General features: G+C 33.5%; 1 protein-coding gene across 2 annotated transcripts in view; it reads right to left on the reverse strand.

The window, feature by feature from the left end:
* The window catches only part of LOC118445202 (uncharacterized), a 177,147-nt gene that overhangs the window by 42,406 nt on the left and 114,962 nt on the right, over positions 1 to 19,779 (reverse strand). For both annotated transcript variants that reach the window (XM_085662476.1, XM_035874294.2), the window contains exons 4-5: positions 6,496 to 8,057; positions 5,527 to 5,857 (exon numbers count right to left, since the gene is read on the reverse strand). In XM_085662476.1, coding sequence (XP_085518602.1) covers positions 5,527 to 5,857; positions 6,496 to 6,870 — 706 coding nt within the window. In that variant the 5' untranslated portion in view covers positions 6,871 to 8,057. The remainder of the gene's footprint in view (positions 1 to 5,526; positions 5,858 to 6,495; positions 8,058 to 19,779) is intronic.

Consider the following 19,779-nt stretch of genomic DNA (forward strand, 5'->3'; position numbering starts at 1 on the left):
AAAATTCTGTCTTCTTTTATAATAGAAAAGGAAGACGATATTATTTTTATTTTTCTCCGGCAAACATTTGATAAATTTTATCTCTGTCTTTCTCTGTATCTCTCTCTCTCTCTCTCTCTTTTTATTTCTCTTTATCTTTCTCTTGCTCTTTGTCTGTCTTATACAAGATTAAAATTGATCGCGTTTATTATTTTTTCCAGGGAACCACTTCATTTTAAATATAACGATTTTACTTTAGAACGATGACGTTTTATTTAGTGAAAAATTATCGTCGGAATAAATATTAAAAAAGATGTACGACAAAGCGATTAAAATAAAAAATATATACGTGGAACGATAGGTTTTTATATAGTTTCTAATTAACTCGTATAACATTTGGAATCTAATTCAAACTCTGTGTTCATCCCTTATCGGCCGACGTCATCATCGAAACATTCTCTCTTCTCCCTCCCACTTTATTTCTCCCCATTCCCTTCTCCTCATAGTTCCTATGGAACTCGATAATAAACTTTTTGCCGAACGTAGTTTAATCGTATCGTTTCCCCTAATGTCAGGTTTATCTGAAATTAATATTCTCTATAGAAAGTTAAACGTTTTCTATGGCTCTAATCTTTTCTATTATAAGTATTAAAATCAATGATCGTCCATTATAAATGTTAAACGATATAAAAATTGGAATCTAATAGTATGATCGTCTCTCTCTCTCTCTCTCTCTATCTCTCTCTTTTTCTCTCACTATGATTAAATTAATTACATATAGGCACGTTAAAAAAATTCTCTTTTATTTTTTTTTTTTCCTTTTTTTTTCTTTTTATATTAATTTTTAGGGATTTCGTTTAATGATCAACATAGAATAAAATTACGAATGAAACGACGATAACTTCGAGTATTTTTGATAAAGTCGTTCGTTCGTTCGATCGTTTTGATGGAAGGGTCAAGAAAAGAGAGAGAGAGAGAGAGAGAGAGAGAGAGAGAGAGAGATAAAAAAGAAATAAACAAAAAGAGAAAAAGAAAAAAAAAATATATTAGCCAATTTGTTAACGAACTTAGTAGACGTAAAAAAATGTAACTTTATTGTCGGAATGACGTAACCGTGCGATTAATCAAACCGTGACTAACTCAACTTTTCCTATCTGTTTGCGTCAGTACGTTGATAAGAAAAGAGAATTATCTCGTATTAATTAGATCCAAAGCTTCTTATTATACTATTCGAAAAATATAACTTCTTGTTTCTTTCTTACTTTTTTTCTTTCTTTATAAACGCGACAATAATTTTTATATTTTGTATATTAAATTTTTCTTATCTGTTCTCTCTGTCTGTCTGTCCATTTCTCTCTCTCTCTCTCTCTCTCTCTCTCCCTTTCCTTTCATATTTTTTGATCTCTGAACCTCTCTTTTCTTTCGAAAATATACGCTTGACGTAATCATCGAATTTTTTTCTTCATGTCCTTGTTTTCAACTTTTTTTTCCTCTTTTTCTTTTTATCTTTTCTTTTCTTTTTTTTTTTTTTTTTTTTTTTTTCTTTCTTTTACATTTCGAGCAATATCGTCCCTTTGATAGCAAGGAAACGCGCATGAACTATTTCTTTCTAATAGTAGAACGCAGATGTATACAAGATTCTTTTCGCGTTCAAACGCGAGTCGATAAAAAAGTACAGCGATATGGTCCGTAATTAACTTGTCGTATGACGTTTAAAAAAAAAAAAAAAAAAAAAAAACAAAAAGAAGAGAAAGGGATAAAGTCTATGAAATAGAGAGAAAGAAAGAATCAACGAGAAAAAGAGAGAAAAGAATTCAGTTGGATTCAACAAAAACTCGAGTGGGGTTCTCCGCAAAAGAAAAGGAGAGGAGGAACGGCAAAGGAGAGTGCAAATTATGGTTCTCGACTAAGAGAAAGAGAAAGAATTAATTTGCGAAACGAATTCTCTCATTTAAATATCTTATCCTTGACGTCGATCGTTTCTCTAATGTATAACAAAAAAGAAGAAAAAAAAAAAAAAAAAAAGGAAAAAAAAAAAAGAGGAATCTGAAATCTAATTTATTCGTTTTTTCATCCTTATTCTCTCTCTTTTTTTTCTTTTTTTAAATCGCATGTCCAATCTCTCCTTGGAGAAAGAAAGAAAGAAAGAAAGTAAAAAAAAAAAAAAAAAAAAAAAAAGGAAAGGAAAAAGAATAAAAAGAAAAACAAAATAAAAATCATACGTACTACGATTAATTTCGACATAAAATGAATAAATTAAAATTCGCTCGATGAGAAATGGCCAATGATGCTATTCTTTTTATTTTCTTTTTTTTTTTTTGTTCTTTTATCTTTTTCGATGTTACAGAAATGATCCCGATGTCGAAAATATATAACATGGTCGTTGGATCATTGTAGAACGCTTTTAAGCTTCGCGAAACCTGCCTAGAAATGTAACTTTCTAATTAGCAATTCCGAAGCGTGGCCCGACTCGGTAAAAGAGAGTAAGGATGAATCTCGATATTAGATTTGAAAGTTAATTAGCTCTCTCTCTCTCTCTTTCCTCGGCGTTCGAAAAAAGAGAAAAAGAAAAGCCCGAGGATTTTTTTCACCCACCACTCCTACTCCTCCTCTACCCCCTCCTCCCCCTACCCTTTACCTTCCCACCAGTTCTTTTTCTACTCTGGTTAATAGCACTGGGGGAAAAAAGCTGCATAGGTACGAAAAAGCTTTTTGGTGACACATGCACACACACGCGTACACATATATATATATATATATATATATATATATATATATTTTACCTTTCTATTACTATCCCTTTTTTCTCGAATATATTTTATAATTCTCACGCTCTTGTTACCAACACCTAACGATAAAAACAATTGCCCCGTATTAAGCACGAGTTCATATCTACACGAAGATATTATTACATTAATATTTTATTTACGTGTATACCTTATCGAAAGCTTGTAACTAAAAAATAATAAAGAAAAAAAAAACATATATATATATATATATATATACACACGCACACAAATAAATTAATATTTACCATCGATTCTTTTCTTTCTTCTTCTCTTTTCTTTTCTTTTTTCTACTCTTTTTTTCTATATATATATATATATATATATATATATATATATATATATATATATATATATATATGTGTAATAAAAGAGAAACCGTAACCGATAAAAATCCTATTTCTTTTGCGAATACGCATTCGTTGTTGGTCCAAAAGCTCAACGATTACAAAAGAAGAAATATGATATCGATAATTCGATAATCCTCTTCGGGTTGGTCGGTTCGTGGAATCGCGTTTACGATGGCCCTACTCCTATTTCTTTTTTAAATGCCGACAAACTCGCGGACTTCCAATCTGTTTCAGTAATAACCGTGGCAAACGATCGGACGTGACGTCACTGGGCTCGTCCAGGCTGATCATACAAGAAGTAATATTGTCGTCTTTCCATTACGCCGAAGCAACAATTCCAATCTCTATGGTAAAATTGGACAAAAGATTTCCAACTGTATAGAGACCCATTATAAGCTAATGTCCAACTTTGTTTGCCATGAAAATTGATGCTTAGACCTCTGATATTGGCCCTCCTTCTATTTCATCCTTATGATTTTAAACAACGATTTCCTGTCTCTTCTAACTATTGAAAAGTTTTTCCTCGTTAAAAATATTCATCCGCATATTCTACATATTTCCTACAATCTTTTCCATTTCCTTGTAATGATCCAGGACAGGGTAAATGTAGAAGCAAAGAGATATGTAGAATATAAGAAAAAGGAGAGGAACACGTTCCCTTATTTCTTTTATAATTTTATTTTTAACAAGGGAAATAGAGATATCCTATTAAAATCTGTCGAGGTAGCAGCAGAAGCAACAGCAGCAGTAGCAGCAGCAGCAGTAGCAGTAGTAGTAGTAGTAGTAGTAGTAGTAGAGAACTTGTGCTTAGATCGTGAAACCCGAGAGCACGTGTCAACAAACCCTAAACGAACTTCAGAATTTGATCGCTCGAATGCAAACTCCGAACTTAGAGAATATGCACCTATGGTAGAAGTTAACGACTGCAATAACTTCCCTTTTGATATAGCCCTTGTAGTCATTATAGTTTTGAGAGATTAATGTGATTAGGTTGTATAGATAATAACGAAGCGATAACGATCGAAGAGTATTATATAGTTTACTTGAATATTATTGATAGGAATGGTAAAGAGATGGTATGGGGATTAGTCAGACGAAAGTGCAAGTAACGTGGCTCCATTATTGGTCGGACTAAAGTATATAAGTAGCGTGGTTCGATCAACGGTCAGACTAAAATGCAAGTAGTTTCGCTAGGTATAGGCGGAAGAGATTAAGTAGTTTAAGTCGATTATAGGTCGGGCAACGATACGAATAAAATCCTTCAGAACCTTTCGTTGTAAAGATCATTAAAATGCAGAAATGTTTTTTAAAAGCCCAATTATTTTTAAGATTTATGATATTCGTAAAATTTCGAAAATCAAATTCAGTTTTTTTTTTTTCTTTTTTTTAAGGGATTTAATAAAATAAGATAATTATCGTCAGGCTCTTCCACGATAATGGGAGAAATTCGAGGATAATATGATTCGAAAGAGAGTCGTCGTCTTGATCCATTTAACTTAAGCTAAATAACCCGTAACACATCTTTCTCGTATTGAAATTAGGAAATTACTACGAACTTAACTCTATTTAGGTATTGCTACTATTACTACTACTGTTGCTGCTGTCGCTGTTGCTGTCGCTGCTGCTGCTGCTGCTGCTGCTGCAAATGATCCTGTCAAGCTTCAGAAGTCAGTACAAGCCGAGTCAAATTATATGATATTTGCTTTCAGTAATTAACCGTTCATGTGGTAATGTTTCTCCTCAAGTGTGGTGGTACTTTCTCTCTCTATCTTCCCCTTCTCTCTCTATCTGTCTCTCTTTCTATCTCTATCTCTCTCTCTCTCTATAGCTACTGATCTATTAATTACATACAAATATTCTATCACGACGTTGGCTTAATTTATTCTATCCGGTGTTCTTTGAAGAAATACAAATCTTATGCACGATATGAAATAAGAAATGCATTTATACGTCGAAAAGATTTTATTGATTAGTGTGATAGCATAGAATTTATATTTTGATATCGTTAGATCAACGATAAAGATTGTATACGAAATTATCCTAGAGTTACTATATATTTTCTTTTTTTATTTTCTCGCTTATACATTCATTAATTTAACAACGTCCAATTGAAGTATAATCAATCAATTCGAGAAACTGATAAATCGTTGGTCGAATACGATAATAAATCGATAAAAATTAAAAATAAAGAAAACAGAAAAACACGGATATTCTAATTTCTAATTCCACAACAGATCCACCAATAGAATTAGCATTACTAATTCAAAGGCTTATTCGAATACGATAGAAGCTCTCCTATTTGAATATTTGAAAGAGCTCTTGATTCTCGGACTACTGGGTTTTAACTATAGGATACTGTAATCTGTATCTGTAGAATATTTAATTACGAGAGAGAGAGTATAAATACTTACCTAGAGTAGTCAGTACTGTTAAAGAGTATAGAAACGCCTTGGCGAAGTTCCACTCGTATTCGGGTATTCGTCGTTCCGTGACACTATCGCCGCTTGCACTGTTACTACCGGTGTGCGTACCAGTATCGCCGTTTACACCATTACTAACAGTGTACGTGCCAGTATTCTGAGTCGCTATCATGTCGTCCATGATCCTTTTCACCAGTTGATCCTGAAACCTTGCGATCTCTTGGGCTGCCAATCTCGTCCAATTTTCACGGTAGAGAATGTTCAAGCTTTCCGTTAGTACCCATATATTTTCGACGGTTTTAGCGCGTGCTTCGTTATTTGCCTTAACAAAAGAAATCGAAAACAAAAAAAAAACAATTTAGTAAAAGAAACATTGACAAAATATTTTACGATCATTTTATTGAATAATTATTAATGATGAGCCGTTCACAAGGCAAATCAATTAACTTTGCTTTTTGTATTTTTATTTTTTTTTAACTTAATGGCGTCAAAGGACTCGACGGAGTCCACACTTTTTTTTTTAAACAAATTTCCCTAATTCTCATAACTTAATATCACTGAGTGATGAAAATATTTTTTTTTTTTTTATGACCATCGAATAAAAAATAATTTATTTCAGAAGCCAATCCCTCTCACTATCCCCGATTAACTCACGTAATTCCTCTAATGCAAATCGTTGCAACGATGCAATTCAAATACAGCATCATTTCAACCACTTTAATGTATTCCGTTCAATGTTTGTTTGATCGTTAAATTAGGAAAAAAAAAAAAAAAAAAAAAAAAAAAAAACAATTACATATTATTTCGTCACATTTCTTCACATTTTGTTTTACGAAGTTGGCAAGTGACCGGCTCCATTTCTAATTTACAGAATATATATATGTATATATATGTATTAAATAGAAATAAATCAACTATCTTTTTTTGTCTATTCGATTACGATGATAAAATTATTATTACCTTTATCATCCATGCTGTATTATTAATCCTTTTATTAGATTGACTGCTAACGGCAATGGTTGCCAAGGCTCGGTGTATTCCAACATTGTCCGTAGAATCGGTACCACCCTCAATTGCAAGGAATATGAAACTTCCGAGTAACGTATAAGCGACCATTAATGCGCATATACCAAGATTTATGGCGAAACCCTTTAGGAAGGATTGTTGGCTGGCCTTGTCTGGTATACCACCGAAGCATAAACATCTAACTTGCCTCGATGGATGCAAAGTTTTTGGATGATCCGACGTTGTTCTTTTAAGGGACGAGGTGTTGCCATTATTGGCCGGCTTAAAACCCTCGTAAGCCCTATAATGTCTAACGTTGTCTTTCTCCATTCTCCCACCAGCCTTTTTCTCCTTCCTTTATCAAAGGATCACCTACTTATTTTTATTATTCTCATAAAAAGACATTTGACGATGATAATATATAATTCCTCGAGATTTATTCCCATAGATAGAATCATTTGTCGTATTATATCGATTTTATTATTTTACGAATGGAATATCTTACATAAATGTTAGTTAGGTAAAGGGAAAGAAAACAAAAGAAAAAGAAAAAAAAGAAAAAAAGAAAATGAAATGACGACGGTATGTAAATCCTTTTTAAAATCGTAGTTATCATAAATCTCCTTTTTCCTTCAAGTTTATTTCCTTTTTTCTTTCTCTTTCTCTTTCTCCGTCTATATATCTATCTTTTATTCCGTCTAAATCTTTCTATGGAATCTTATTCTCGTCAAGGAATCGAGAATCTCTATCATATTTTATTCTGTTTTTCACGCTATTTTCCGCGTGGCGTCCATGTATATAATATTTTCCACGAATTATTGACTTGGGATTAAATGTTTTAAATAGGATTTAAAAAAAAAAAAAGAATAATTCTCGTTTCATATCGATTAATAATTCTTTCTATTAATGAAACGTTCATACCATCGTCGTACGTATCTTTCCCAGTAGTTTTCTTTTTTTTTTATCGAATATATCATAAATAACATGATTTGGAAAAGTTTTACGATATTATCGGTGTTAAAATTTTTTTAACCTAACTTCGATATTTCCTTTAGCCGTGATATACGGTAAATCATTTATTTTTTCGACGTCCATTTGGACGTTCGTTTTCTGTTTTCTTTCTTTTTTCTGTTTCTTTTTTTTGTTTTGTTTTTTTTTTGTTATACGTACATAACTCTCTCTCTCTCTCTCTCTCTCTCTCTCTCTCTCTCTCTCCCTGACTTTTCCTCTATTTATCTTTATCGCATTCTGCCGTTCTCATCAACAAATCCACTTTATATTCTACGTTTTAGCTGAGATTCCCTTAAAAATATTTCTTTAGCAAGCCGCTTCCTATCCTTTCTCTTATCGCTAACACCGAGATTCTTATTACGTTGCTCGACGAGACTCAATCGACTGGATGAGATTGTCGTTTCAAGATTCGACCTAAGGAACGTGGATGATCGATCGTACGAAACGAGCCAAGATATTTTCTTCATTTTTCGTTCTTGCCACCCGATGCGTTTCGAATGGATTTTCTGCAAAAAGAAAACAAAAAGAGATATATGTATATATACATATATATATATACATACATATATAATTTCAATAATTCTTTTTTCTTATTCTAACTATAAATTAAACGATTATTATTATTATTATCAAAAAATGTTTATTAACATTCTAACTAATTTATTTCTTCGACAATATTTTATGATAGTAAACTATGAATGTTAATGCGACAGTAAGGTATTTTTTCTTCTCTTTTTCTCTCTCTCTCTCTCTCTCTCTCTCTCTCTCTCTCTTTCTCTCTTGACAGAAAAAAGAAAAAAGAAGAAGCAGGAAAAGAAGAAGAAGAAGAAGAAAAAGGTTAGATTACTAAGAGTTTAAAAGTATGAAACGATATCTTGCATAAGAAAATTGTAAGAAAATTCGTAACACTTTTTTCCTAAAGTAAAGTTACCTACGCTCGACTACTTGAAAATACAGTAACGCTTTTAAAATACGCAAATGGAAATGGAAGAGCTAAGAAAGGAGGAGAAGAAGGAAAAGGAGGAAGAGATGGTGAAGGTGGTGGTGTAGAAGGAGAAGGAAAAAGAGGAGAATCGATGGGCGAAAACGGTCCATCGAGGAAGGAGAACAACGAGACAAGAGAAAAGGAGCGCGTCTTTAATCAGAGAACGAGTTATCGTCAAGTTGTCGAGGGGTTGGAATGAATAAGAAATAACGCGTTCTCGCTCATCGCAGGTACTTACGAATGTAAATTTCCCTTTCCATCTCCCTTTCTAACTTCTGTCCTTCTCTTTTCCCTATCCATCTATCTTCATCTATCTTTTACTCTCAGGGTTGTCTGTCCCTTCAAAAAACAGAAACCCGAGAAACCAATTGATGAAAATTTCAAGTGTTTGAGAAAGACAAAAAAAGAAAGAAAGATATATATATATATATATGTATGTATGTATATATTGAAAGGACAGAAAGAAAGAAAGATAGGAACTTAATGTATTCTCATAGATATTTAAAAGTTTTTTCAGTTTTGAGGAGAAAAATTTTTACAAAATTTAAGGATAAGTTAAAAAAAGTAAATTAAACAAAAAAAAAGATAACGAACAAATGAGATATTTTAATAATAATAATAATAATAATAATAATAATGAGTCTCTTAATGTACAACATAGAACGTATATATATATATATATACACGCACACATACAAATACATGAAAATTGGAGTGGAAATTATCTTGAAAAAAGAATTTCTATGTGTATTCGAATGTAATTTATATTATCACGAGTATCACCCGGAGATAATGAGAAGAGGATGGAAGAGAAGAGAATAGGATCGTACGAAATTCGTACCTCCCCTTTACATTAACGTTTATTGTACTGGTGGGATATAGAGGAAGTACGAAAAGGTCGTGAGCGTAAAGTGATATACTGAAATTCCGTCACGTCCCTTTTACTCCCTACTCTATTCTACCCCCTTCCCCCAACCAAACGCCCCTGGTTGTTCGCTCGCATTATTGTACTTTCATTTACAAGAATGTAGGAATAAAGTTTGACTTTTGGAATACTGTCCGATTAACCATCATCATTGTTTTAATCAACTTCATTTAATAATAACTCGTTAAAATCGTATAACCCGAGTAATTAATTGTTACCGTGTAACCTTTCCTTTCTTTTTTTTTTTTTCATCTTTATTTTTTTTTTCCTTTCATCAACACCTTCGTTAGATTAATTTACAAGCGAGAATCTAATAAAATTTTTATTTTCAATTGCAATGCCCTTTTAATTACAGAGAAATAATATAATGGATATGTACGTTCTTTTTTTCTTTCCCTTTTCTTTCCTTCTTTTTTTTTTCTGTCGTTTTTGTTTTTGTTTTCAATTAAAAGACGACTCGACGAGAATTTATAATAAGGGATATTGTTGAAAAATGTTTGATAAAGATTGGCAACTTTCGACCCTTGTCATTTACAAAATTCACCAGAGGAGGTAGCTAGCTAGCTATCGGTGAACGACAAAGGACGAAATCTTTTGTGAAAGCCATCTCGGATTCAAATCTCTCTTGACATTTCTGACAAGTACCAAGCATTGAATCACTCGTGTGGGTACTTCAAAAAGAAGTTGAAGATTCAAACGGGACTTCTCTTCGATCGTCCTCCATGAATTTATGTATACGCGCAAAAATCTTTCAGACGATATTTTTCTATCCGGTTACGACGAGTCAAGCAAGGGGGAGAGCAACCCCTTTCTTAACTTTCTTACGGGTTTATAATAATACCCGTTGTTCTCGTTTGAATGTGAACCTTGGATAAATCATCGTCATCATGGAAAATAAATTGCAGATTTTTCTTCCTTCTCTATCTTTTACTTTCCTTTCATACGAATTATTATAATAATAATTTGCATGAATGATTTCTTGATTGATTGTCAAACCATTTTGTGTACACCAAACTTCTCTTTTTTACTATCTTCTTCATTCTCGTGGCAATCGACAATAATTCATCGATTACGGCCTCGACGCAAAGAATTCAGCTGATTTTCGAAGTGAACGCGAAGATGTAAAAAAAAAAAAAAGGGGGGGAAGAAGAAGAGGAAGAGAAGTTTGGAAGAAAGGAAGAAAGAAAGGAAGGAAAGAGAAGGAAAAAGGAAAAGCACGATAGAAGTTCTTTCCAACGATTTCCCAAAGGATCTTCCTCGATAATTCAACGTCCTTGTCGTCCCTATCCGGAATTCAAGAGTGTCTTGCTTAAAGTATAGAAAGTATTACGCGAAACATCAGTTTTCTTTTTTTTTTTTTTTTTTTTTTTTTTTTTTACTTTAATTTGCTTTTTTTCTTCTTCTTTTTTCATCTCCTTCTTTAAGGAAACTCTACAAGTTCTTCTCTCTCTTTCTCTCTCTCTGTCTCTCTCTTTGACAGAAGGTATCAATTAGTATACAATACTTGAGATAAATATGATACTTAACACGTCAGAAGGAAAAAGAAAACGAGAGAGAGAGAGAGAGAGAGAGAGAGGAGAAGAAGAATCTCAAAGAATAAGACCGCAGAAAGAAATCAGCGTCGGATGTTCACCTAGAATCGTTTCTCTTCTTAATTCGCGTTGAAGAGATCGTCCAAGGAAGCGTCTAGTTGTCTCGAGAAGATTTACAACGAAGCTTGGCTACGAAAGAACACATACAGTGTTTGTATAAAGAAAGATAGAAGGAACAAAAAAAAAGAAAAAAAAAAAAAAAAAAAAAGATAAAAGGAAAGAAAAAGGAAAGATAAAGGTGTAGGAGAAAGAGCTTGACCTAGTTTCAAATGAAATAGCCAATGGTGTTTAAAACAGAGAAATCGTTTCACGTTGATTTCATCACACCGTTCACCCTTTCTTTTACGTACATATAACTATAAAATACTATCCTACAAATACAGGATTATACATATATGTATATGCATGTATGTACGTATGTATTTTATAATGCATCTTTTATAGCAATTGACGTAGACACGCACAAGCAAGTTATACGCATACGAAGAGAAATTGGTTTCACATCGGGTTACTACTAACTCGACGTTAATTTATTGCCTCCAGTGATCGATCGGTATTCTCGATCAGTCGACGCGTATTCGCTTGGAAAGAAACACTTCCATGAATACAGGACAAACTACCCCTCGATCATAAATCGAATCTACGTATGTATATACCTATCTTTACCTATTCTACGTAGATATAACCTATGTATGTATATAATGTGAGCGAGCTTGCAAGTGGCACACTGTAAACGTTGTTAACGTATTATCCAATATCCTTTCTCTCTATATTTTATTTCTACGTTCTCTTTTCCTTTTGGAAGAGGGACGAAGAAGGAGGAGGAGGAGGAAGGCGGAAAGAACAAAAAAAAAAAAAAAGAAAAAAGAAGAAAAAAAAAAAAGAAAAGAAAAGAAGAAAAATGAAAAATGAACAAGGGTAGGAAAAGAAAATTTCTCGTGCGAATATTTGACGTTTTAAAAATAATATATGCATGTACATCTATAGTTAACTTTTTGAGAAATGTACTAATACATTTTTAAGATACTTTTATTATACATGAATACGTATTGAAAGTTGTGATCGACATAAAATTTGCTTTCCAATACAAATTCGATTACACGTATTGGCTTTCTAACTTTCCTTTTGCTCTCTCTTTTTCTCTGTTTCTCTCTCTCTCTCTCTCTCTCTCTCTCTCTCTCTCGATATCCTGCTCGCGTTCGCACTTTCCCGGTCGGGAAAATCAGAAATACCATAAAGATTCGCCGGTTTACGCAGAACTTGCTCAACCCCGTATTTCATCTTGGGAATCTTCTTTCGTGGAGATTGCCTGTGGTAGCTTCGTCGACATTACGAACGGGCGAAAAGGAGGGAGGGAGGGAGAGAGAGAGAGAGAGAGAGAGAGAAAGAGAGAGAGAGACAGAGGGAGGTTGGGGTATGTTCGTACATTAGCATTTATAACCAATTCTCAGCGCAAGAATCGAGAGATAACCGGTAAACCGGAAAAGTCGGTTACATTCGAACGACGTGGATGACGATAAGGAGAAGGAGAAGGAGGAGGAGGAGGAGAAGGAGGAGAAAAAGAAGAAAGAAGAAAGAGGTAGAGAAAGAAGAGGAGGGAGGAGAAAGTAGAAGAAGAAGAAGAGGAAGAGGAGAAGTAGGAAGAAGTTTTTACTGTAGTAGTATGAAAAAGAGAAGGAAAAGGTGACTGCAAAATTGCTATGAAAGAGAGAGAGAGAGAGAGAGAAATTGAAAAAAAATGAATATGAAGAAGATGAAAAAGATGAAGAAGAAGAAGAAGCAAGTGTGGTTGGGATAGAAGAAGATAAGGGATGGAAGAAGAGTCAGAGGAACGAGGAGTAAGCTACATAGCTGAAATGCAATTTTTCCGTTCGGAGCTTTTACCCAAGCGAATCGGCGTACCGCCTTCCCGAGAACCACCTGTGCTCGTCTCAGCGACTTTTAAATTCGTACCATTGTCGGGTCTATTTGCTGAAAAATGTTTATTCAATTCCCGTTTACCGCCACTGCAAGATATTTACTCGCTCGTTTTTGCACCCCCTACATTCCCTCCTCCAACTTCTTTCTCCCTCTCTCTCTCTCTCTCTTTTTCTTTCTCTTCTTCGACCCTTATTCCAAACCTTTCCTACAAGCAATGGGAATTGAATGAGGCCGAGATGCGAGGAATAAGGACGTAGAAAATTTCTCTACGCAAAGAGAACCGTGGTAAATCTCTCATGGCGTGAATCAACCTTGGATAAGGATTAAAATAACTTTAGATATTCGAAAGAGAAAGAAAAAGAAAGAACACGAGGGAGGGAGAGAGAGAGAGGCCGACAGAGAAACAAAAAATGGAAAGGAATATGGTCATTTCAAATTTTTGTCTTTTTTCTTTCTTCTTCTTTTTTCTTCTTTTTTCCATTTCTCAACAGAGAAAAATTCTTTTCTCGTCTGACTTCCTCCTTTTCTCTCTTCGAAAGGAAAAGAAAAAGAAATAGATAGAGCACGATTTTATTTTATTTTATTTTATTTTCTTTTCTTTTTCTTTTTCTTTTTCTTTTTTAGTATACTCATAAAAATACAGTTCGTTTCTTTTTTCTTTTTTTCTTTTCTTTTCTTTTCTTTTTCCCGGAGAAAGAGACTTTTCATTCGTAAAAATTATTCCCAGGTTGATCTTGAAAATTGATTAGAACACGTATTGAATAATAATATATTAATTAATAATCGCTTCTATATTTTCAATAGATGCGACATATACGTATAATACGAATAACAATGTATTTATAATGCGAAATGAGAACGAATATAAACGTGTAACTCTCTAAATATATATATATATATATATATATATGTATATATCAGCCGATCAAAATTAATATTTCTTCGGAATACGTTGCACTTGGTGCGCCAGTGGATTGCATGGTACGAGAGATTCGAGCAATATCGAAATGCGATATTTGCGCTAAAATTTACCGTTAGCAGTATCGCGTTATCATCTAGGCGATTGCGCACACGCGTTCAACGGGAATTAAATTCAAAGAGTTATCGTTCTTTTTTTCCCTATTTTTTTACTTTTTTCCTCCTTTCCTTTTTTTTTGCAAAATGTCGAAAATATTTATATCGACGATAGTAGATATTTGTTATGTAATCTAATCGTGCTCTCTACGATGCTCTATAATAAATATGTCTAGGAGATAATAAAATGTGATGAGAGAAAGGGAAGGGGGGCGGAAGAGGTTTTATCACCAGTCAAAATTGTCTTACATTTTTCTTGCTCGTGGGTTTCGTAAAAGGGTTCGTTCAATGAACAAATTTCAAGACATCAGTATGTCAAAATTTATTTCAGACGGATTATGAAATCGAAAGTGGTAAAGGAAAATATTAAGAAAAATATGAAAAAATATATATATATATATATGTATGTATGTATGTATAAAAGGGTAGAAGAATAAGGGAACATAAAACGAAGCATTGGCTACAGCTGTGAGATCTAATATTTACTAGTAGCCAAGGAACGCGTGCTGCAACGTAAGTAAGTAGAAAAAGGGAGGAAGATATACTTCGAAACTGGTGGTCAGCAGAATAGAAATTTATTTTTATTTTTTCAAAGCTTCGTCAATGATAATTTTAATTCTAGTAAAAGGTATATAAATGAGATACAATCTTTCGAAGCTGTAGACTAACAGAATAGAGAGAGAAAGAGAGAGATCAAAGTTTTCTTTTTTTTTTTCTCTCTCCTCTTTCTCTTTTTCTTCTTCTTTTCTTTTGTTTTCTCTTTTTCTTTCTTTTTTTCTTCCTTTAGTACGATTTTGCTTGTTAACATAGACCACGGTCTTCTCTCGTTCTTCTATTTTTCGAGATTTTCAGGAGTATGAACCGGAATAGAGGAGTCTCACGGTTTTTGCCATTTACGAAACTTTTTCTCCCCCCCTCTCTCTCTCACTCTCTCTTCCTTTCGTTTTTTTCTCTTTTCATCTCTTTATAACATATAAGCCGTTGACCAAGAACTGAAAGGATTCTAGAATGACGTCTCCTTTAACCACAGCATGTTTCTAGCTCAGCGCGGAGAGTTAGCGACACGATTTTATGTTACTTGAAACGTAACAGGGCTCGAACATGTATGTAGCTACCATGAGTAAATGGAATTAAACGCTGGAAAATGTGATATATATATATATATACACACATACATATATATATACGCACGCACACCATGATGTGCTTCGTATATGAAAGTTAAGATCGAGTGAGAAAGAGGAAGAGAAAGAGCAACGTTAACCATGACATTTCGAATGAATTTTAAATTCCAAGCAAACGTAGCTTTATAAATAAATAAATAAATAAATAAATAAATAAATAAATGAATGAATGAATAGATTCTCACTAATTTAAAATGACTGTCAGTAGAAGACTAATAAAAACTGATACTGTCATTATATGATATATATATATATATATATATATAAGAGAATAATGAAGAAAATTTGTATTAATCAGACATTCCAATTTGTTCGTATTCTACAGGGGTAAAATAATTGATGTGATTTCGTTATGCACTTACGAAATTGGTTATGGTCGATAAATGTAAACTTTAATCTAAAATAACTATGGTGTTTTCCACTAGCTTTGTATTAGTGGTAAACGAGAATGAACAATGCTTCTATCGGGGTTAAATGAACTTCCCACTTTCCTTCGTTCACCCCTGCGGCTATCGTCCAATTCCTATCCACATTGGCACCACACGTTGCTCGTTCGCTAGTCAGACGTTAATTTCTGGTGTAAACATAATACTAGTTATACTGCAGATTGGCTAACGCGACGTTGCATTACGCTCGATGTCTAGCATCGAGCCAAACCTCTCTCCTCCTCTTCTCTACTCTTCTCTCCTATCTTTCTCTCTCTCCCCCTCCCTCCCTCCCTCTCTCTCTCTCTCTCTCTCTCTCTCTCTCTCTCTCTCTCTCTCTCTCTCTCTCTCTCTCTCTCTTTCTGGTCGGATCGTAATTGCTTTGGTTGCAGCAACCCACGAGAAGAGAGTCGACGAGCCAAATTCGGTTCATTAGAGCCCGCCTATGCTCAATTATCGACCCGATATGACAATAATTTGCTTTCCTTTTCTACCAAACTCTCTTCTCGATACACACCATAGGAACTTCCTCTACTCTTCTGTTCAACCGATTGGTTGAACGTTTCGAAATATATGAAATTAATCGGAACGATCTCTCGATTCTCCATGAACTGTCAATCGATTCTCTTTCTCTCTATATATTCATTTCTTTTCAATGCATTCCCGCGTACAAATTCGTTTGTCATTTAACACACATGTTTCTCGTATTTATCCGAAATACAATACTAGAAATTACAGATCAGGAAATATATAGATCATTTCAAGATTATGCTATTATACATGTCTGAATGAAACTTTTTTATCAGCTGCACGATGCAAAGAAAAAAAGAAAAAAGAAAAAAAAATTTAGTTACGTGTCAGAAGAAAAAAAAAAAAAAAAGAAAAGGAACACCGATGACTTTGATACCTTCGAAAAAAATGATCTTGGGAAAGAAATATTCTTGTCAGATTTGGCCCTTTAAAAGCATTTTACATTATGTAAAAAATATTTCTCACATCACAATAAGTCGAAGAGAAAAAAATCTATTCAGGTGACTTTACTTAAAAGGATTACCCTGTGAGTATATATATATATATATATATATATACATATATGTAAACAGATGTGTACGGAGTTCCTTCATTAGCGCCAAGTAAGCCAAATTACATGCTCAGGATCAAATACACTGTCTACAACCGATGCAATTTCTGCTTCTCTGCTTCTCTGCCTATCTCTCTTTGTATCACTCTACTATTCATTTATCCTCTCTTTCTCTTTCTCTCTCACCCTTTATCCTTCTAGCTGCTAGACAACCCCGGATGAATTATTCAAGTTTGCTAATTCGGACGGAAAAGACCTAACCTTCATCATTGATTTATATTCCAAACGGGAAACGCGATTTCGACGACGATGGATTTCTAAAAAAAAAAAAAAAAAAACAAAAAAAAGAAAAGAAAAAAGGGAACAGAAATACAACTTAACGAAACAAGTTCACAAAGGAAAACAATTTCAATATATTTCAAAGTGCGAGCAAACAACAGTAAATATTTTTTTCTTTTTTCATTTTTCAACTCTAATTAGCATTACGATGATATTGTTATTTACATTGTCAAGATATTTTGCAATAATATACATTCTGTATACCCAATAGAAAGATAGTGATTGGCATTAGTGATTGGCACACGTCAAAGTTCCGTAAAAAAATAGTCGTACTTCTTAGAGTCTGTAACAGATTTTCCCCCTTTGCGAACTTTCTATTTCTTCTCTATTCTATGGCAAACCTCCACCCTTTACATTTAATGCTTACCACAGTGAGCTATTTTCCTTATCGAAAGTATTGAAAAATTTCTCGAAATATACCGAAAGTTTATCGGAAAATGTTTACAAGTTAGAACTTGAAAACCTGAGAAGAAGAAGCATCGTTTCTCTATGCGAACCACTTCGATAGTTCTTCCCCTCTTTCTCTTTCTCTCTCACTACATATATATATATATATATATATATATATATATATATATATATGTCTCTCTCTCTTTTTCTTTCTTCATCGTGTACCCTTTTTCTCTCTCTCTTTCTCTCTCTTACAGCCCCGTAAAACTTTATTTTTACCCTCGCTTCGCTTTATAAAAAGCTTTGGTAGAAAGAAAGGGAGATAGAGAGATAGAGAGAGATAGAAAGAGAGAGAGAGAGAGAGAGAGAGAGAAAGAGGAAGGAACGTTCTAAGGATAAAATGTATAATATCGCGGAACACAAAGGATGGAAGGAAGATAATCGTGTTAACGTACCATTAATGAGTGGTTTACTTGCGTCAGAGGTGGGCCAGGTTTAAAAGACATCAAACTCGTTGCTCGCGTATTAAAGATAATGGCGTGTTTTTAATGAGCTTTCGATAAATAGAGAAAAAAAGAAAGAAAAGACAGAGAGAGAAAGAGAAAGAGAGAGAGAGAGAGAGAGAGAGAGAGAGAGAGAGAAAAGGAAGGATATAAAGTGATTATCAAGCGTTTTTACGGAGGATAAATGAGAAACTGGAATATCATTAATGTAGATTAAAATTATCTACTACGGCGATGTAATATAATGGATCGTTTGCATCGGTAAATAAATTTGTTTCATATATTTTCGTATTATGAGATCTTTTATATCAAATTTAGATGAAATTTTTTTTCAACGATCGTGTTTGTAAAAACGTAAGTTAAAAATAATAAGTACGAAATCAATGCTCTAGTTTCCTTCCTCCTAGTTTTTTCTTCTTTTCTCTTTCTTTTCTTTTTCTTTTTCTTTTTTTTATTTTTTTTTTCTTTTTAAAGGAGAAAATCGTCTCGAATTCCGGTTGTTATTGGAAAAGATCGGAGGAGAGAATTCTCGTCTTCGATTTCCTCCTTCTCTCTCTCTCTCTCTCTCTCTCTCTCTCTCTCTTGGTCTCTCTTTCAGCAATACTCGAAAGATTAATTTCATCTGCTTCCTTCTTATTTCTACTTAAAAGCGTTATTGTTGAGAACTCAAAAGAGAACGAAGTGAGCGATAATCGAAATACGAGGGATCACGTAAAAAGGGGCTTCACAAATCTATGAAAAAAATAAAATAGTCGTAGAATTTCGTGAAACCGCATATATACGCAATTACGTGCGTATCGTATTATAGCATTTAGATCGATTAATTTGAAGAACGAATGGAAAAGAAAAAAGAAAAAAGAAAAAAAAATTATTACCAAGATAAAAGATTATGTTTGATAATCGTTCAATCGAGAAATCGTAACCTCTCTTTTAGGATTGAATTGTAACATTTCATGGTAACATTATCATAAAAGTTTTGAAAAGGGAACGTGTCCGTTGATGGGTCGTACAAAAAGAAAAAAAAAAAATAAATGAATGAGGAAGAAAAAAGAGATAAAATAAAAAAGAAAAAAAATTCCCTAGAAAAGGAATTGTCACGGTTAAATCGTGTCAGATGATATGATTTAAGTTACCTTGTCGAATATAGTTATATTACAATCATATAGTAAAGACATTCCGCGGTTGGATAATACTTTTCACGTAGGTATGAAGTTACAAACGTTGTAACTTTATATAGGGAGTAGGTGGTTACGTTATGCGTACTTCATTACTCGTGTATTCGTATGTAGAAGTTATAAGAATATATATATATATAGTCACGTAAATGTATATCAACGTATATATATATATATATATATATATATATATATATATATATAGGGGTGTGACAGGGGCAAGCGAATGTATTATTCTTGCTGAGAAATATAAATATTATTTGCGTACGTGGCTGCTACGTTGGCGGCGTAACAACGACAACGGTCCCATGCAAATTGTCACGCCACGAAATGACAAATTAACGGCCTTGCCTGATTCATACGGGACACTGATTAATTGCCATTTACTTGCAAATTTCGTGGACGCGTTTACACGATCTGTGGCTAACTACTCACCACCATATAGGTATTTTCTCCATCGATTATAGTTCATTCCTTCGTATCTTCTATTTTCTCGTAACACTTTTTTCTTCCCTTTCTTTTTTTACTCTTTCCCTTTCCTCTTCACCCTTTCTACCTTCTTCTTTTTCTTCTTAATTTTACATTAATTATCATCTAAGGATGTCTTATGATAATATCTTTATCGCGTCATAGCT

This window comes from Vespa mandarinia, chromosome 18, assembly GCF_050613455.1.
Source record: "Vespa mandarinia isolate Hongniang chromosome 18, ASM5061345v1, whole genome shotgun sequence".
NCBI lineage: Eukaryota > Metazoa > Arthropoda > Insecta > Hymenoptera > Vespidae > Vespa > Vespa mandarinia.